Source organism: Tachyglossus aculeatus, chromosome 3 (assembly GCF_015852505.1).
Source record: "Tachyglossus aculeatus isolate mTacAcu1 chromosome 3, mTacAcu1.pri, whole genome shotgun sequence".
Classification (NCBI taxonomy): domain Eukaryota; kingdom Metazoa; phylum Chordata; class Mammalia; order Monotremata; family Tachyglossidae; genus Tachyglossus; species Tachyglossus aculeatus.
In genome coordinates, this window is record NC_052068.1 from 19,680,088 (window position 1) to 19,701,721 (window position 21,634).

The 21,634-nt window shown below is 44.3% G+C and overlaps 1 protein-coding gene across 2 annotated transcripts in view; it reads right to left on the reverse strand.

Annotated features, from left to right (window-relative positions):
* The window catches only part of TM9SF3 (transmembrane 9 superfamily member 3), a 126,061-nt gene that overhangs the window by 56,763 nt on the left and 47,664 nt on the right, over positions 1-21,634 (reverse strand). Inside the window, exons 4-8 of one of the 2 annotated variants that reach the window (XM_038743692.1) lie at positions 16,881-17,041; positions 11,850-11,927; positions 9,794-9,925; positions 8,311-8,418; positions 7,951-8,009 (exon numbers count right to left, since the gene is read on the reverse strand). In XM_038743692.1, the coding sequence (XP_038599620.1) occupies positions 7,951-8,009; positions 8,311-8,418; positions 9,794-9,925; positions 11,850-11,927; positions 16,881-17,041 (538 nt within the window). Of the gene's footprint in view, positions 1-7,950; positions 8,010-8,251; positions 8,419-9,793; positions 9,926-11,849; positions 11,928-16,880; positions 17,042-21,634 lie in introns of both variants that reach the window. The other variant, XM_038743690.1, reaches the window with a different exon arrangement.

Sequence of the window (21,634 nt, forward strand, 5' to 3'; positions counted from 1 at the left end):
TCGTTCTCGCCTGTCCCGCCGTCGACCCCCGGCCCACATCATCAATCATATTTACTGAGCACTTACTGTGTGCAGAGCATCATCATCCCTGGCCTGGAATGCCCTCCCTCCGCACACCCGCCAAGCTAGCTCTCTTCCTCCCTTCAAGGCCCTACTGAGAGCTCACCTCCTCCAGGAGGCCTTCCCACACTGAGCCCCCTCCTCCCTCTCCCCCTCCATCCCCCCACCTTACCTCCTTCCCTTCCCCACAGCACCTGTATATATGTATATATGTTTGTACATATTTATTACTCTACCATCCCCTCACCTTACCTCCTTCCCTTCCCCACAGCACCAGTATATATGTTTGTACATATTTATTACTCTATTTATTTTACTTGTACATATTTATTTTATTTTGTTAATATGTTTTGTTTTGTTCTCTGTCTACCCCTTCTAGACTGTGAGCCCACTGTTGGGTAGGGACTATCTCTAGATGTTGCCAACTTGTACTTCCCAAGGGCTTAGTACAGTGCTCTGCACACAGTAAGCGCTCAATACAATTGAATGAATGAATGAATGAATCTAATAGCACTTACTGCGTGCAGAGCATTGTTCTAAGCGCTTGGGAAACTACAATACAACAATAAAGAGTGACATCTAATGGCTAGCAGCACAGCAGGGAAAAGCAGTGGAGAGCAAGGCTAACTCCTGGACTGCTTCTGCAGTGCTTTCAAACTCACTCCCCAGAGGTTTCTGTTGCACCTACTCTGAAATAAAGCGCAGGCCCCAAACCCCTGAGCTTTACAAGGTGCTGAGCAGGACAAGCTAAAGAATTCTTCGGGGTGGGAAGCCTCAAATAGGGATGCATCAAAGAATGGAGGAAGAGGTGGAGGGAGGGGAAGGGCACATCTCCTTACTTGCCCACAGGAAGATGTTCACTCTTTCGCTTTACATGAACCAAAGGGGAGCCCCCCAACTTGGGGAACTAAGGCCACCCCAGTGGAACATCGGCATTTCAACCAATCAATCAATCAATCAAATTTATTGAGCGCTTACTGTGTGCAGAGCACTGTACTAAGCCCTTGGGAAGTACAAGTTGGCAACATATAGAGACAGTCCCTACCCAACAGTGGGCTCACAGTCTAAAATTTCAACGCTTATTTCATTTAAAAGCAGTGCAATTGGCAGTGTTCATCTCGCCCCACTAACTAGGTTTGCCTGGGGTTTCGGGAGCAAATCATTCAATAATAATAATAGTAACAACAGTAATATTATGATAATAATAGTTCAAAGCACGGCTTCTTTGAAATAGGATGTAGAAATGTGGACGACGGGATTGGGGGGCAGACACTTTACAACGAGTGTGGCACTTCGGCTCGGGAATTCGGCCTGGAAGGCTCTATTCCATTCCATCCCAGCGGAATGTAAAGGCATGGCATTAAAGAGAAACAAACCGTACAAGCGAAGCAAAACCAAGTAAAATGACAATTTCCCCAAAGCGGAGGTCTACGAGGCTGAAAAGAAGCTTTTAAAAGGGCAAGGATTTCAGGAATCCCCCATCAATCCTAAGCCCCAATCTTCAAATCTGAGGCATGTGGGAAAGGATGCAGAGGGGAAGCAAACAGATTGGTGAAACAAAAACTAAGGGGAAGGAAGCATCCCAGCACAGAAATTAATCATCTGATTGGCTTTAACCGGCCCGGCCTGACGCCAACACCCTATCTGGTCCTTTTCTTTATAAAAGATGAAGCCAATAAAGTTGCCGCAGAGTTAGGCCTCATTCCAGCAAGCCCTAGTTACAACACTGAGCTACTGTTTGTGAAGGGAAAAGCAACGGCTGTAAATACTGCAACTGCCAAAGACGGCAGCTTCTCCTTAGAATTTGCAAGTGAAAGGACATTTTACTATAAAAGGGGAAATTGGCCATGAAAAGAAGAGTGCAACCACCCCATCTGGCTCTGCCACCGTGGTGCCCCACGGAAAAAGCCGCCAGAGCGGGAGGCACCTGGGTGGGGGGAATTGGGATACTCAAGGGGTAAGTCGATCCCCAGCCTTACCAAACAAATGAAAATATGTGGAACGATGGCAAACGCATTTAGGGAATGGATGCTCTGACGACAGCTGGATAGTTCGCCAGATTAGAAAAGCTCCCTGCGGGTAAATCAAGGTGTTATTCACTCTCGCGAGGCACTAAAGCAGAATGGTGCAATGATTACAGCAATGGGCCTGGGAGGTCTTGGGTTCTAATCCTGCACATGTCTGCTGTGTGACCCTGGGCAAGTCACTTCACTTCTCTGTGCCTCAGTTACCTCATTTGTAAAACGGGGATTGAGACTGTGAGCCCCACGTGAGACAGTGACTGTGTTCAAACCGATTTGCTTGTAACCACCCCAGCCCTTAATACAGTGCTTGGCACACAGTAAGCATTTAACAAATACCACTATTATTATTATTATAGTAAAACTGAAGCACTCTTTTAGACTGTGAGCCCATTATTGGGTAGGGACTGTCTCTATATGTTGCCAACTTGTACTTCCCAAGTGCTTAGTACAGTGCTCGGCGCACAGTAAGCGCTCAATAAATACGATTGATGATGATTTTTTCCCCCACCTTACAATTTCATCAATTCCTCAGAGCCAAAAGACCAAAGGTCACTAACTGTTGGGTTATTTTTACGGTATCTGTTAGACGCTTATTTTGTGCCAGGCACTGGATTAAGTGCTCGGGTAAAATCATTCATTCATCCAATCATATTTACTGAGCACTTACTGTGTGCAAAGCACTGTACTAAGTGCTTATGATATGACCTAATCAAGTTGGACAAGGTCCATGTCCCGCATGGGGCTCACAGTCTTAATCCCTATTTCACGGATGATGCAACTGAGGCACAGAGAAATTAAGTGACTTGCCCAAGCTCACACAGCAGACAATGTTTTTAGATTATATACTGGAAGCCATTTTGCCAGTTACTTTCTACTTAAAATGGAGAGAGGAGTTCCTGCAACAGCAGAAATCTGGATGCAATAAGAGACATCGCTGCTGCACTAGACTTCTTTGGGAAGCAGCGTGGCTCAGTGGAAAGAGCACGGGCTTGGAGGTCAGAGGTCATGGGTTCAAATCCCGGCTCCGCCACATGTCTGCTGTGTGACCTTGGGCAAGTCACTTAACTTCTCTGAGCCTCCGTTACCTCATCTGTAACATGGAGGTGAAGACTGTAAAATGGAGGTGGGACAACCTAATCACCTTGTATCCCCCCCAAACGCTTAGAACAGTGCTTTGCACATAGTAAGCGCTTAAAACAAATGCCATCACTTTTATTTACCCAAGGTCATCAGCAATGATCTGGCAGAGCCAGACTGAGCATTACGAACAACATGTCTGTCATGAGAGGTAACCAAGCCATATGAGCTTAGTACAGTGCTCAGCATACAGTAAGTGCTCAATAAATCACTCAGTGCACTGATTGATTGCCTGACTGGGCAACAAAAAAAGCAAAACGTCCAGCAAGTTCTGAAAAAGTTGTGAGTATTGACAACAATATGCTTGCTACCCAATACTTAGTACAGTGCTCGGCACATAGTTTAACCAATTTTAAGTTGAAATATCACTACTACCATCATCATCATCATCACCGGTGACGTGAAAGGTGAAGGAGGAAGTGGGTACATTCTAAGTATCAAGAGAAAGGAAGTGAAAAAAATCATTTGAATGGATGCACCTCCCGTGAAAGGAAGGTTTCATGGAGCTGGCAATAACTGGGTCTGAAAAATCACTCTCAACACTTCTGCAGTTTAAAAGTTAACTAATGAGTTGGAAGAGACCTGCAGTTATGAAACAGTTGGAACAGAAAAAGCAGCCACCTAATTTGCGAGATAGCGTTTGGGTTTTCGGGAGCCTTTTTTTATTCCTGTACAAGCACAACAAATCAGGAACTGACCCTAGAAAAAAACTGTCATTGTTAATATTTTACAAGCCCGTAAGTTGCATGAGTGCTCGTATGGTCTGACAGATGTTGTAATAATAATAATGGTATTTATTAAGTGTTTACAATGTGCTAGGCACTGTACTAAGAGCTGGGGTGGACACAAGCAAATCGGGTTGGACACAGTCCCTGTCCCATATGGGCTCACAATATTATTAATAATAACAACAATAATAATAATGATGATGGCATTTGTTAAGCACTTACTATGTTCAAAGCACTGTTCTAAACACTGGGGAGGATACAAGGTGATCAGGTTGTCCCATGTGGGGCTCAAAGTCTTAATCCCCATTTTACAGATGAGGTAACTGAGGAACAGAGAAGTTAAGTGACTTGCCCCAAGTCACACAGCTGACAATTGGGAGAGCTGGGATTTGAACCCATGACCTCTGACTCCCAAGCCCAGGCTCTTCTCTTAAGAAGCAGCTTGGCTCAATGGAAAGAGCATGGGCTTAGGAGTCAGAGGTCATGGGTTCAAATCCCGGCTCTGCCGCTTGTCAGCTGTGTGACTTTGGGCAAGTCACTTCACTTCTCTGGGCCTCAGTTACCTCAACTGTAAAATGGGGAATCAGACTGGTGAGCCCCATGCGGGACAGCCTGATCACCCTGTAGCCTCCCCAGTGCTTAGAAAAGTGCTTTGCATATAGTAAGCGCTTAACAAATGCCATCATTATTATTATCTCAATGTTATGTGGACTGTATGTAGACTGTAAGTGGGTAGGGATCACATCCACCAACTCATCATCATCATCAAACGTATTTATTGAGCGCTTACTATGTGCAGAGCACTGTACTAAGCGCTTGGGAAGCACAAATTGGCAACATACAGAGACAGTCCCTACCCAACATTGGGCTCACAGTCTAAAATGGGGAGACAGAGAACAAAACCAAACATACTAACAAAATAAAATAAATAGAATAGATATGTACAAGTAGAATAAATAAATAAATAGAGTAATAAATATGTATAAACATATATACATATATACAGGTGCTGTGGGGAAGGGAAGGAGGTAAGATGGGGGGGATGGAGAGGGGGGCGAGGGGGAGAGGAAGGAAGGGGCTCAATGTGGGAAGGCCTCCTGGAGGAGGTGAGCTCTCAGCAGGGCCTTGAAGGGAGGAAGAGAGCTAGCTTGGCGGATGGGCAGAGGGAGGCCATTCCAGGCCCGGGGGATGACGTGGGCCGGGGGTCGATGGCGGGACGGGCGAGAACGAGGCCCGGTGAGGAGATTAGCGGCAGAGGAGCGGAGGGTGCGGGCTGGGCTGGAGAAGGAGAGAAGGGAGGTGAGGTAGGAGGGGGCGAGGGGATGGACAGCCTTGAAGCCCAGGGTGAGGCGTTTCTGCCTGATGCGCCGATTGATTGGGAGTCACTGGAGATTTTTGAGGAGGGGAGTAATATGCCCAGAGCGTTTCTGGACAAAGATAATCCGGGCAGCAGCATGAAGTATGGATTGAAGTGGAGAGAGACACGAGGATGGGAGATCAGAGAGAACAACTCCAGAACAACTGCATTGTTCCGGGTTTTCCCAAGCACCTAGTACGATGCTCTGCACACAGTAAGCACTCAAATACCATTGACTGATAAGTTACAGACTACTGGGGTTATTCTCATTCTGTGCCCCGATTCATTAAGAGTTAGGAGTCAATGAACTTCAGAGACGGTATCTGAAAATTCGTTCCTTTCTTCTTTACTTAACTTCTCGATCTGTCCAGCTATTCGGCTCTTTTTTCCATTACTCTTTTCCTTCGCAACTTCCATCAGCCTCCCTACCTCTCTGAAATGCCAGTGGCCAAGCTGACTGTGAAAGTGGAAAACTTTTCCCCCTGACGGCGCCACTGGCCCAATCAATCAATCGTATTTATTGAACGCTTACTGTGTGCACAGCACTGGACTAAGCACTTGGGAAGTACAAGTTGGCAACATATAGAGACGGTCCCTACCCAACAGTGGGCTCACAGTCTAGAAGGGGGAGACAGAGAACAAAACAAAACATGTTAACAAAATAAAATAAGTAGAATAGATATGTACAAGTAAAATAAATAGAGTAATAAATACGTACACACATATATAAATCATCATCAATAGTCTTGTGCATCCCACAGTGGGGCGCGTCCCGGTCTCTGTTCTGCCCTCCCTTCTCTAGTGTTGATTTTAGACTGTGAGCCCGTTGTTGGGTAGGGACCGTCTCTATATGTTGCTGACTTGTAGTAATAAATAATAATAATAATAATAATAATAATAATAATAATAATAATAATGGCATTTATTAAGCGCTTACTATGTGCAAAAGCACTGTTCTAAGCACTTGGGAGGTTACAAGGTGATCAGGTTGTCCCACGGGGGGCTTACAGTCTTCATCCCCATTTGACAGATGAGGGAACTGAGGCCCAGAGAAGTGAAGTGACTTACCCAAAGTCACACAGCTGACAAGTGGCGGAGCCGGGATTTGAACCCACGACCTCTGACTCCCAAGCCCGGTCTCTTTCCACTGAACCACGCTGCATCCCTGTATCCTGTATCCCTGCATCGCTTGTACTTCCCAAGCACTTAGTACAGCGCTCTGTACACAGCAGGCGCTCAATAAATATGACTGACTGACTGAATGAATGATTTTACATAGCTAGTGTAGGTGCTTTCAAACGACCCAAGGAGGGGCGGATTTCCAGAGAACCATTTTACGCATACAAGTAATAAATGGCGCTCCACTAGATTCTAAGATCCATGAGGGCAAGGACCGTGTCTACCAACCCCGCTGTACTGAACTCTCCCAACCACTCGGCACAGTGCTCTGCCCACAGTAAACTCTCAATAAAATACCACTGATTGATTTGCTTAACTGAGGACAGACATCAAGCACAAAGTCAAATCCAATCACTTAAAATTACAACTGCAATTATTTTTACATGTAATATAAGGAAGAGAATCAGCGTGGCTTAGTGAAAAGAGCACAGGCCTGAAAGTCAGATAACCGGGCTTCTAAGCCCAGCTTTGCCATTTGTCTGTTGTGTGACCTTGGGCAAGTCACTTAAATTCTCTGGACCTCAGTTACTTTAGCTGTAAAACGTGGACTAAGATGTGGGACTTGTCCAACTTGATTCTAATGCTGGCTTTGCCACTTGTCCGCTATATGACCTTGGGCAAGTCGCTTCACTTCTCTGTGCCTCAGTTTCCTCACCTGTAAAACGGGGATTAAGCCGCAAGTGGGACAGGGACTGTAACTCAAATTGATTGTATTCAGCCCAGCGCCTAGTAAAGTGTCTGGCACATAGTAAGCGCTAATATTCACCCCAGTGCCTAGTAAAGTGTCTGGCACATAGTAAGCGCTAACAATACTACACTATTATTATCATCTTGTATCTACCCCAGCACATACAGTGCCTGGTACATAATAAGCATTTAACAAATACCACTAAAAAATAGGGACTGAATATTTTTCCCAAGTTCAATTGTTGCCCAAGTCGCTTCACTTCTCTGTGCCTCAGTTTCCTCACCTGTAAAACGGGGATTAAACTGCAAGTGGGACAGGGACTGTAACTCAAATTGATTGCATTCACCCCAGCGCCTAGTAAAGTGCCTGGCACATAGTAAGCGCTAATATTCACCCCAGTGCCTAGTAAAGTGTCTGGCACATAGTAAGCGCTAACAATACTACACTATTATTATCATCTTGTACCTACCCCAGCATATACAGTGCCTGGTACATAATAAGCATTTAACAAATACCACTAAAAAATAGGGACTGAATATTTTTCCCAAGTTCAATTGTTGGTTATAGACTGCAAATATCCAGGTGCATAAACATGCAACTACTGAAAAAAAAGTCTCTAGTAAAGTGTTCTGCTCACAGTGTGCTGATAACTAAAAAACTAATAAAATTAGACAGAAAGGTTAGGGTAAAAACCTAGCTACGTAACCAAGATGACTGTTGGGCACCACCGATTTGACAATTCAGTAACAAAAAATATGCCACACATAAAACACTTACTCGGTGTACAGGTCCTCTATCATCGCAACAATAATGACAATGAGCGACACTGCAAAGATCTGGCATCCAAGGCCAATAAGCGAGGAGAATATACTGAAAATATCCAGGTGCATAAACATGCAACTACTGAAAAAAAAGTATCTAGTAAAGTGTTCTGCTCACAGTGTGCTGATAACTAAAAAATAAGAAAATTACACAGAAAGGTTAGGGTAAAAACCTAGCTACGTAACCAAGATGACCGCTGGGCACCACCGATTTGACAATTCAGTAACAAAAAATATGCCACACATAAAACACTTACTCAGTGTACAGGTCCTCTATCATCGCAACAATAATGACAATGAGCGACACTGCAAAGATCTGGCATCCAGAGCCAATAAGCGAGGAGAATATCAAAGGGTGACTAGATGGTCTAAATACATCTCCATGCACTTGTTTCCATCCATACTCATCTCCCAGATCCCTGTCCTGTGTGAGGAACAATGAAAATTAGCACAAGACATGAAAAGGTCAGGGAAGAAAACGGCTCAACGGTTAAAAATTCTCTTCAAAGGCTATCACAAAGTCCATCTTCTCTACCGGTTGCTGTCCCACTTTAAGAGATGAAAATCACCACATAGAAGTTCATTCCTGTTGGAAAATGAGGTCACTTTGGGCAGGGTGTCCTAAATGTCCTGGACTGGAGGAAGAAGCACACAGCTGACCAGTTGACTGCCTCCCTTCAGCCCTAATTCTCAAACTCCTCTACATGCTAGCCCTCCCATCCTGCATTCCTGCTCTGCTCCAACATCCCACTGCAGCCCTGCTATAATGATAATAATGACAATAATAGTGGAATTTGTTAAGCGCTTACTACGTGCCAAGCACTGCTCTAAGCGCTGGGGTAGATACAAGGTAATCAGGTTGTCCCACGTGGGGCTCACAGTCTTAATCCACATTTTACAGATGAGGCACAGAGACGTTAAATGACTTGCCCAAAGTCACCCACCCGGGATTTCCAGCTTTGTGGAGAAATTTTGCCCCAGTTCTGAGTTACGAAAAAGCTGGATGGGGAAAAAAACACCAGAGGGCAGGAAGCAGTTTAAAGACAGCTGTCTGAAGCCCCCAAAAGTGAAAATGTAGTACCATTAGTATTGATTAGTACCTATACTCTCAGAAAAAAAATTGGGGACCCACCTAAATCCAAGCCTAAGGGTCCAAAAAAGCCAGTTCTCCTACCTACTTAGAATGTGAGCCCCATGTGGGATAGGGACAATGATTATCATCTATCTACCTTAATATCTGGTATTGTGCTTGGCAAATAGTAAACACCAATGTCACAATTATTGTTATTCTTATTAATATACCATGGTGGGGGGGGGGGGAACAGACCTTTAAATCAGAGAGGTCCCCAAGAGAGAAGGAATAAGGAAAACCCACCTCCTCCCACCCCAGTGGAGCAAACTCAGGGTGAGAACCCCACTCTACTCTCCTCTTATGTCCAGAGTTAACCCATGGCCACCTTCTGAGCCCCCTTTTGCATGCCTCCAACTCCAGGAGGAGGTTACAAGAGAGGTCTGAGTTTGAGAAGTCCTTTAGCAACTTACACAAGTAGCAAAAACTAGGGCCTGCCTACTTAAAGACTTGTTATAAAGCTTGGCTGATCTCATCTTGGAAAGAACCATCTTTCCTTGCCACCATCCTTAAAATAAATCCAGATTCATTTTTCTAAATCTATATTTTAGGCCGAATTTTTCATTACCAGTAGAATGCCAATATCCAAATACAACAAATAAATACGACTGAATGCGTGAATGAACGAATGAACATCCACCTCCCAAATATTGTTCCAGATTTTGCTTACCATATCATCCATCTCCTCCTCTTTACTGTAGCGGGCATAATCTTTTCGCAAAGTTCTCATTAGTATCATAGAGACTAAGCCCACCAAGAAGATAACCATCATGAAGGAATTGAAAATTGAAAACCAGTGAATCTAAAATAACAAAGATATTATCATCATCAGTCATAAAACCCACAACCAACATTTCCTATGTGCCCATTACAAATTAGAGCAAATAGATTTCTATTGCAAATTACACAAGTCATGCAAAAGACCCTATGGCATGCATTATAATCGGTGATTAAACTTACCACCTCATCTATTTGGAGAAAACCCACCAATTCGGGAATTCATGATAAATGAGATGAGCTAGACGGCCTGTTCACTGCTTCTCCCTCACAGAGAGAAAGAAGCTTCACTTGCTCCTCTTCTGGATCTCAGCCTCTCTGCTCTCACCAAATTAGCACCTTGGCCACAGTCTTTATGGTTTCTTTTTTTGGTTTAATGCTGTTTAAGTGCCCACTATGTGCCAGGCACTGTACTAAGCGCTGAGGTATATACAATATAATCAAGTTGGACACAGTCCATGTTTCATGTGGGGCTCACAGTCTTAATCCCCATTTTACAGATGAGGCATATGAGGCCTGGAGAAGTGACTTGCCTAAGGTCACACAGCAGAGAAGTGGCATAGCCAGGATTAGAACCCAGGTCCTCTGACTCCCAAGCCTGGGCTCTTTCTACAGTCCTCCTTGCTCCAGTCACACAACCCTCAACTACCGCTTCAAGAGACGGGCTGTTTTGAGACCACTGGTCAAAATGCTACCCCACTTCTTTGGGTCCTCCATTTTTATAGGGGCCCCTCTAAGGCCCTTACAGCTTATTTTAGATTTCCTCCCTTGTGTTTCAGTAATCTATCAGTCAATCAATCTAGTATTTGCTTTCTTCTGTCCACCTGGAGATTCCAATTTGGAGATTAATGGCCTAAAATAGTAAGACACCATAATGGCTCTTTTCTCCTTGGGGCCAATTTACCATTCTTGTTAAAATGGAAAGAAGTTTCTCAAGGAGCTATTATTCAGTAAAGATTCCCAATCCTAAGCCCCAAGGGACATTATTACAGGAGACATTATTGTTATCACAGGAGACAGCAGAAAAATATTACCGTCTAATTACTTAATATTGGGAAACAGCGTGGCTAAGTGGATAGAGCATGGGCTTTGGAGTCAGAGGTCATGGGTTCAAAGCCTGGCTCTGCCAATTGTCAGCTGTGTGACTTTAGGGATTCACTTAACTTCTCTGGGCCTCAGTTACCTCATCTGTAAAATGGGGGATTAAGACTGCGAGCCCCCCATGGGACAACCTGATCACCTTGTAACCTCTCCAGTGCTTAGAACAGTGCTTTGCACATAGTAAGCACTTAATAAATGTCATTATTATTATTATTATTATTATCATCATTTAATTCCTAATTCACTGATAATATATTGCAGCAAAATCCATCATAAGACCAGATACTTTTGGTTTACTAACAGTGGCCCCAATATTTTAAAATCCATAAGTACATTATGCAATTTTGCAAAAGCAACCCCCGTTCTTTACATAGTAACAACTCTAGTAAGCACTTAATAAATGTCATTATTATTATTATCATCATTTAATTCCTAATTCACTGATAATATATTGCAGCAAAATCCATCATAAGAACAGATGCTTTTGGTTTACTAACAGTGGCCCCAATATTTTAAAATCCATTAGTACATTATGCAATTTTGCAAAAGCAACCCCCCTCCTTTACATAGCAACAACTCTATATACTCTCGCTCTACTTTATAATAGTAGTACGGTAGCCCCAAAGTAAATTCACATCAAAGATGCTGAAGTGCTTAGAATAGAGCTCAGTGCTTCTCACACAGTAATCGCCTTAATGAGAACCATAACAACAAAGATGCTAAAGTGCTTAGAACAGAGCTCAGTGCTTCTCACACAGTAATCGCTTTCATGAGACCCATAACACTAAAGATATTCATGCAAACTGAATGTCTTAAATGTTTCAGCTGGAAAATCCTTCAGTTCATACCCTGTGTTGAAAAAACGATGGATCCAGATACTTGTCAAATCGATCTTCGAATTTTACATCAGATTTTTTCCATTTCACCTAAAGAAAATAAATTCCCATTTGAAAATCCTACACATATGGTACTGCTTAATGACTCTGACAACACATTCAGAGGAATTAACAGATATTAAATTATGCCTAAGAGCCTTGCCCCTCCATAGCATCAGTACATCCTTAACCTAGCTGCACAATGCGCTATATATATTTTTAACTTATCTCTTCCAGGTAATATTTTTCTTCATTTCTCAAAACCACCCTATCAGTTTGGGATCCCACAGGATGGGTGATAGTCCACTGCAGCCTTTCTGACAAAGCAGCCCTGGGAGAAAGTTATTTGCGCTTTGTCAAACTCTTGTTGGCTGCCTCTCTGAGGACATCAGCTGGAACCTAGTCAATTGATTGGGGGAAAATGGGGGAAAATGGGTTAGGTAAAGACACCAGGCCCTGTCAGGATGGCACCTAGAGAGTTTCCAATACTCTACCAGCCTCAACTACAACAGGAAGAGTCAAGCAGAGGCCTACCCATTCCATTCCTAGCTTGGGCAGTGGCTAGCAAGTGGCAGGCCATCTGCTAGACGTCAAAACTCATCCGTGCCCGGCAGCAGCGGCATGGGAGAGAGTCGAGGGCAGAGACTCAATTTTACTGTACGGAAGGAGGCAGCGGTAAACCACTTCTGTGTTTTTACCTCGAAAACTGTACGGATAAACTACTAGAACGACTGCAGATGGAGGTGGGGTGTTCTGGGAGAGATGTGTCCATGGAGTCACTAAAAGACAAGAAAGTCACCACACTCTCCCTCTTGCCACCCTGTTCCCAAACTCATTCATTCAATCATATTCACTGAGTGCTGTGCGCAGAGCACTAGACTAAGCGCTTGGGAAAGTACACTACAACAGATACATTTCCTGCCCACATCGAACTTACGGTCTAGAGGGGGGAGATGGACATTAATACTGAAGATTTCTGCCTTGGCTGAGGAATCTAAGCGGCCACCCCAGCCCCCAAACAAAGCCACGTTCAGGGATTGCCACAGACAAGAAAAGCTAAGAGAAAGTTGTTAATCTGGGGTAACCCATCTTACATTATGGGTCAGTACCAAACTACGGTTAGCCAGGACTTATGCCAGGATTTTGTTCTTAGGGTCTCTAGTATCTAATTCCTGTTGCTCTCCACTTGTATACTCTGAGCAAAGGACAACTTGGAGTCTGTCTTGAATACTTTTCTATACAGCGGCGAACCCCACGATAAAGCCATGATGTGCTCCTCAGAAATGCAGCTGCAATGTGAAAGCTGTACATTCATTCATTCAGTCGTACTTATTGAGCACTTACCGTGTGCAAAGCACTGTACTACGCGCCTCAGAAAGTATAATAGAACAGACACATTCCTACCCAAGACGAACTCACAGGCTACAATGACGTTTTCCCATTAATTTCATCTGTCATTTGCTAGGTACCCCAGCAACCCCAAAGCCCTATAACTACAGTCAACATCCTCAGGCCCCCTCTTTTCTCCATTCCCTCCCGGCAGCTATCGGGATCAATTATCAGTTAATCACATTTACTGGGTGCTTACTGTGTGCAGAGCACTATACAACCACTTTGGAGAGTACAATGTAACAGAGTTGGTAGGCACATTCTCTGCTCACAATAAGCTTAGTCTAGAGGGGGAGACAGATATTTCATTCATTCACTCATTCAATCGTATTTATTGAGCACTTACTCTGTGCAGAGCACTGTACTAAGCGCTTGGGAAGTACAAGTTGGCAACATATAGAGACGGTCCCTACCCAACAGCGGGCTCACAGTCTAGAAGGGGGAGACAGACAACAAAACATATTAACAAAATAAAATAAATAGAATAAATATGTACAAATAAAATAGAGTAATAAATATGTACAAACATATACATATATAAACAGGTGCTGTGGGGAGGGGAAGGAGGTAAGGCGGGGGGGATGAGGAGGAGGGGGAGACGAAGGGGGGGAGGCTATTACAGCACAGCATAGTGGATAGAGCAAGATCTTGAGAGTCAGAAGGACCTGGCTTCTAATCCCATATTTGCCACTTGTCTGTGTGACTTGGAGCAAGTCACTTCACTTCTCTGGGACTCAGTTACCTCATCTGCAAAATGGGGAGTGAGACTGTGAGCCCTCCATGGGACAGGGACTGTGTCTAACCCAATTTGCTTGTATCCACCTCAACACTCAGTACAGTGCCTGGCACATAGTAAGTGCTTAACAAATACCATTGTTGTTATTAACTGTATAAACAAATTACGGCTATCAACCAATCAATCAATCGTATTTATTGAGTGCTTACTGTGTGCAGAGCACTGTACTAAGCGCTTGATGTGTACATAAATGCTGAGGGGGTGAATAAAGGGTGCAAATCCAAATGCAAGGGTGACGCTGAAGGGAGTGGGACTAATGCCCCTGTGTCTCCATGTTAACCACGCTGTTTCTAAATACTGGTAGGGCCTGCGATGGAGGTAAGAGCCTGCCCATCAACATATTTTCACTGTTGTTTAAAGAAGAGGCGAAAGTAGAGGAAGACAAGTGAGGAAGAAATCTGGAGGGAGAAGAAAATAGCTTACAGGGGGCAGGGCAATCAGCCAAACAAAAATATCAGGTGAGGGTCTACTCTGGAAAGAGCACTGTACTAAGTGCCTGGGAGCATACAATAGATTTACCAGATATGCCCCATCCCATCAAGGAGTTTACAATCTAGCAGGGGAGGCAGAGTAAACTGAATAGTGCTCTGGGGTGGGGAAAGCAAGAAGAGAATGGATTTTTCCGGCAGCAAACGTTGGGAGGGGCCTAGAGATCTAGAGTTATGTTAGCAACGATGCATACATCATGCATAAAATGGCCTCCGATTTTATGTATTGTGGTGCTTCAGAATGGGTGTATGCCGGTATAATAAATAATAAATAATCTGAGAGCTCACCTCCTCCAGGAGGCCTTCCCAGATGGAGCCCCCTCCTTCCTCTCGCCCTCCCCATCCCGCCACACCTCCTTCCCCTCCCAACAGCACCTGTATATATGTTTGTGCAGATTTATTACTCTATTTTACTTGTACATATTTATTCTATTTATTTTATTTTGTTAATATGTTTTGTTTTGTTGTCTGTCTCCCCCTTCTAGACTGTGAGCCCGCTGTTGGGTAGGGACCGTCTCTGTATGTTGCCAACTTCTACTTCCCAAGCGCTTAGTACAGTGCAGTGCACACAGTAAGCGCTCAATAAATACGACAGAATGAATGAATGAATAAATATCATAACGTCACTGCTCTAAAGACGACTGCGTGAGCCATTTATCTCCGTGCAAGCTCGCTGCTTCTAGGAAGACCACGCTGTTATTTTGGAGCGGGAGCTGAGGTTATTGGCTTTCTTCCCCAGCTGCCTATTACCAAAAGGTGCCGGCAAGCAGAGGACGGTTATCATTTCACTGAAATATTTTATGAAGATCATGACTGGGATGCCTATTAATCAATCAATCAATCGTATTTATGGAGCGCTTACTGTGTGCAGAGCACTGTACTAAGCGCTTGGGAAGTACAAGTCGGCAACACATAGAGACAGTCCCTACCCAACAATGGGCTCACAGTCTAGAGGGGGGAGACAGAGAACAAAACCAAACATACTAACAAAATAAAATAAATAGGATATGTACAAGTAAGATAAATAAATAAATAAATAGAGTAATAAATATGTACAAACTGTGAGCCCACTGTTGGGTAGGGACTGTCTCTATATGTTGCCAATTTGTACTTCCCAAGCGCTTAGTACAGTGCACTGCACATAATAAGTGCTCAATAAATACGATTGATGATGATGATATACATATATACAGGTGCTGTGGGGAAGGGAAGGAGGTAAGATGGGGGGATGGAGAGGGGGACGAGGGGGGAGAGGAAGGAAGGGGCTCAGTCTGGGAAGGCCTCCTGGAGGAGGTGAGCTCTCAGTAGGGCCTTGAAGGGAGGAAGAGAGCTAGCTTGGCGGATGGGCAGAGGGAGGGCATTCCAGGCCCGGGGGAGGACGGGCCAGTATTACTCACACTGGCCACGCAGTTAGTGCTGGAAAAGGGTAGAGATTGGCTGCTGGGGAATTGATTTTCAAGTTGCGGTGCTCTTTTCAACTCCCAACTTGTCCAACACCTGGCTGGCTCTCCTGTTCTCTGCTGCGGCAGAGTACGCTGGCCTCTCGGCAGATGACCCACTGAGCGTACTGCTACACGGCTGTTCGGGGGGGTCTGTGTTGCCTGACGGTACCAGAGGCCTTGCCTAATCCGGCTCTTTCCCCTGAGGCTCACACCAACTGCCACTTCAAGAAGTACTACCAGGCATGAGGCTGACTCAAGCCTAAGAATACGAACGGCTGGATTGCTGGACTAGCAGAGAGGCCACGGAGAGGTGTCAAATAGCCAGCAACAAACCCTGCAAACATGCAAACATATTTAAATGCCATCCTCCTATTAAGTTTTTTTTAAAATTCTCCATGGGTGCTGGATCCTACACATATTAAATAGACTTTATTAAGGGTCAGTGTTCACAACAGCTCCCATTTCTAATTCACCTAATACTTAACATTCTAGAGGACCTCAAAGTATTTATGAGCTCCTTTTCCTCTCCTCCTCCTTCCCCTCCCCACAGCACCTGCATATATGTTTGTACAGATTTATCACTCTATTTTACTTGTACATATTTCCTATTCTATTTATTTTGTTAATGATGTGCATTTAGCTTTAATTCTATTTGTTCTGACGACTTGACACCTGTCTACATGTTTTGTTTTGTTGTCTGTCTCCCCCTTCTAGACTGTGAGCCCATTGTTGGGTAGGGACCGTCTCTATATGTTGCCAACTTGTACTTACCAAGCGCTTAACATAGTGCTCTGCACACAGTAAGTGCTCTATAAACACGATTGAATGAATAAATGAATGTATGCTCTGCACATTTCTTTACACAGATGGCATGTATTTTCATACTTACTGAGTAGGACATCTGGATTTTAGTATTTGGAACCAATTTCACTTTTCCCTCACTGGTGAGGTTAACGTCCACAATTCTATTTCCATTAAAACCTATCTCGAGCTTTTTGTATGTCCAAAGATAGTAATCTTCTCCATTTTCATCTGCTTCACCGACAATACCTGAAAAAAAAAAAACAACCTGTAAAATCCAATCCTAAATTCACCCTGCTTGCCGATAATGCAGGAGTTAAATTTTCACAGAAACCCTACACTAAGGAACACTGTGCCAACAGTACTTACTGTGCCCGACCCTCTCAACCATTTCTTCCCACATGGCCCCAAACTGTATCCAGACAGGCTCTCAAATCAGACTTCCTCACATATATCCAAAGCAGAACTCGTTTTCCCACCCCAATCCGGTCCTCTCCGAGATATTCCCATCACTGCAGAAAACCCACCATCCTCCCAGGCTGACAAATCCGTAACCTTGGTTTTATCCTCAACTCACTTCACTCATTCACTCCACACATTCAATCTGTCGGCTCTACCTTTGCAACATCTCTAGAATCCGCCCTTTCCTCTCCACCTAATCTAATAATAATAATAATGTTGGCATTTGTTAAGCGCTTACTATGTGCAAAGCACTGTTCTAAGCACTGGAGGGGATACAAGATGATCAGGTTGTCCCACGTGGGGCTCACAGTCAATCCCCATTTTACAGATGATGGAACTGAGGCTCAGAGAAGTTAAGTGACTTGCCCAAGGTCACACAGCAGACATGTGGCGGAGCAGGGATTCGAACCCATGACCTCTGACTCCAAAGCCCTGCTGCCACACTGATCCAAGCACTTATATCCTGCATTGACTACGGCATCAGGCTCTTCACTGACCTCCCTGCCTCCTGTCTCTCCCTACTCCACTCCAGTGCAGACACCTCTCTGCTGCCTGGACCATTTTTCTAAAAAAAGAAATAAATATATATATATATATATATATATATATATATATATATTGAGTACACGTCTCTGCACTCTTCCCAAACTATCAATGGTTGCCCATTCACCTCTACATCAAGCATAAACTCCTCACCTTTGGCTTTAAGTCACTCCCTTCCCCTTCTTTGTCACACTGCTGGATTTCTACTATAAACCAGCCTGCACAATTTGGTCCAGTAACTCCAATGTACTCACTGTACTTTGATCTTGTCTACCTCTACCTCGCTGCTGTTCCCTTGCCCACATCCTCTCTCTGGCCTGAACCTCCCTCCCTATTCATATCTGAAAGACCACCCCTCTCCCCGCCTTCAAAGGCCTCCTAAAATCACATTTCCTCCAAGAGAGATAAGCCCTCATTTCCCGTAGCCGCCCTCTCCTCATTCATTCATTCAGATTTATTGAGCTCTTACTGTGTGCTGAACACTGTACTAAGCGCTTGGAAAGTACAATTTGGCAACAGATAGAGACAATCCCTACCCAGCAAAGGGCTCACAGTCTAGAACGGGGAGATTACTCTACACCACAGATGCACTCAGATTTATATCCCTTAAGCACCTGGTATTCACTCTACCCTCAGCCTCACAGCACTTGAGTACCCACCTTATATTCGACCAATTCCCCCTTCTAGACTTACAACTCTTTTTGGGAGGGATCATGTCATCATCAATCGTATTTATTGAGCGCTTACTGTGTGCAGAGCACTGTACTAAGCGCTTGGGAAGTACAAATTGGCAACATATAGAGACAGTCCCTACCCAACAGTGGGCTCACAGTCTAAAAAGGGGGAGACAGAGAACAAAACCAAACATACTAACAAAATAAAATAAATAGAATAGATATGTACAAGTAAAATAAATAAATAAATAAAGTAATGTCCACCGTGTCTATTGTATTCTAGTCTCCAAGTGCTTAGTATAGGGTAAGCACACAATAAATACCACTGATTAATTAACTGCCAACAGGTTATAACCAAAATTTGTAGTGAAAACACTCATTCTGCCAGAACGGAGCATTTTCATAATCACCCTTCATCCCAGAAGATGATGGCTATCACTAATATTCTCAGTGTAACGCTATTAATGCATACTTGCAATGTTTTCTGGTTCAGTGTTGACAAAGAGTCAGTGCTTACGACACTGCTTGGCGCATAGTAAGTGTTTAACAAATACTATTAGCCACAAGCGATCATGTATGGTTGGATAAACAGCATGGTCTTTGGAGTCCGAGGTCATGGGTTCAAATCCCGGCTCCGCCAATTGTCAGCTGTGTGACTTTGGGCAAGTCACTTAACTTCTCTGTGCCTCAGTTACCTTATCTGTAAAATGGGGATTACGACTGTGAGCCCCACGTGGGACAACCTGATCACCTTGTAACCTCACCGGCGCTTAGAATAGTGCTTTGCACATAGTAAGCTTTTAATAAATGCCATTATTATTATTATTATTATGACCACAGAAGGTAGTTCACAACTGCACAGCAGGATGCAGATAATCCCTCAACTAGAAGCAGTGTGGCTCAGTGGAAAGAGCACAGGCCTGGGTTCTAATCCTGGCTCCGCCACTTGCCTGCTATGTGACCTTGGGCAAGTCACTTAACTTCTCTGTACCTCAGTTACAATGTCTGTAGAACTGGGGCTAAGAGTGCGAGTCCCATGTGGGAAAGGAACTGTGTTCAATCCGATTATATAGTATATACCGCAGCGCTTAGTACAGTGCCTGGAACACAGTAAGTGCTTAACAAATACCATTAAAAACAATCAGGTAACAGCACTTATGGACTACATAGCACTCTGCATAATCCAGTCATGGCCTCCCATATCTTTTTTGGTCGCCCATAAATCTACCTTCTCTAGGCCCAACACTTTTTCCCCCCCAGTGGCATCTGTCTTTTTTGTCTGTCTTGCGATATTTGTTAAGCACTTACTATGTGCTATGCACTGTACTAAGTGCTAGGGCAGATATAAACTAATCAGGCAGGACGAAGCCACGTCCCACGTGGGATTCCCCATTTTACAGACGAGGCAACTGAGGCAGAGAGAAGTTAAGTGATTTGCCCACGGACACACAGCAAGACGAGTGGCGGAGCCAGGATTAGAACCCAAGTCCTCTGACTCTCAAGCCCCTGCTCTTTCCGGGAGGCCTCGTTGTTTTCTCTGCACACAGTAAGCGTTCAATAAATACGATTGATTGATTGACTGATTTCATTTAGCAATGGCCTTTTCTCCCACTCCAGCAGTTTGCTTCCCTGCCAAGTCAACGGTATTTATTGGGCGTTTCCTGTGAAGCACTTGAGAGTACAATACAGAAGAGATGGTAGACATGATCCCTGGCCAGAAGGATCATACAGTCCAAGGTCTTTCCCATCTTGCATTCGTTTCAAAAATAGCACCAAAATTGGTAAAGAGCCTGGGCGTGCCTCTCCCAGCTCTGTGCTTGGGACGAGAGAGGTGGGATGGAGGGAGCTTTAGTGCTATTTTTTTTTCCCGTCTGTCACAGGGAGGCAGAGCTAAGCGCCGCTTCTCCTTCCCAGCCAAGGAGAGTTGGAAGCGGACCGTTAGCTCACACTCCTACTCCCGGGCAATCCCTGAGGCGAGTCAGATAGGAGGACGGAGGTGAAAACGAGTGGAGAGTCAGTCTCCGCCTCGGTTCAGAGTCGAGGCCGCCGAACCTAAATAGGTTAGATCAGTCTGTCACAGAGCTGGGCAGAAGGAATCTTAATTCGCTTTGGCCTGGAGAGGACGGAACGACTGAAACGGTAGCCGAGGTATTTGTCCCGGAGACTTAGCTTTAGCGAACTTGGAGGGAAGAGCAGCTGGAACAGTCTGCCCGCAGTGAACCTAGATCCTGGAACAGGCTGCACTAGAGAAGGGAGTGAGGGAGGTATTTCAAGAAGTGAGGTCATACGTATTTTGGATAATCAATGGTATCTGAGCGTTTTCTCTATGCAAAACAAATCAATCGTGTTTGTTGAGCGCTTACTGTTGCACAGCATCGCAATACACATTTGGGAAAGTACAGTAATATAAATTACTTATTCATTCAATCGTATTTATTGAGCGCTTACTGTGTGCACAGCACTGTACTATATTCATGTTTGTCTCCCGCTCTAGACTGTAAGTCCCTTGTGGGCCGGGACCATGTCTGCTAATTCTGTTGTACTGTACTCTCCCAAGTGATTAGTTCGGTGCTCTCCTCATAGTAAGTGACAACAAATGCCACTGTCTGATTGATGCAATGCTTGACACCATCACTGCCCACAAGGAGCTTATTGTCTAGAGGGAAAGGCATTCAAATAAATTATGGATAGGAGAAACAGTACAAGAGTATAAGGGTATTTACATAAGTGTTATGAGGCTGGAGTGAGTATCAAAGTACTTAAGGGGTATCAAAGTGCTTAGTCAACAAAGAGGGGAGAGCAGAAAGGGGAGATGACAGTTGTCAGAATAATTATGGGGAATGTAGATTTCGGGACTAGACAGTGAACTGATAATACCAAGATCTGAAGGAAAAGGGACACAGGTGAAGCAGAAATTTCACCTGGAGCACAGTTATTACAGGTTAAGCTAAAAGAACCCATAAATCCAGAACAGGGGTAAAGGAATTTTCATGTGTCACTGTACAGCGATCGTTGAATATAAGAGCACAGAGGGAAGAGTGTATATTCATTCATTCATTCAATCGTATTTATTGAGCGCTTACTATGTGCAGAGCACTGGACTAAGCGCTTGGGAAGTACAAGTTGGCAACATATAGGGACGGTCCCTACTCAACAGTGGGCT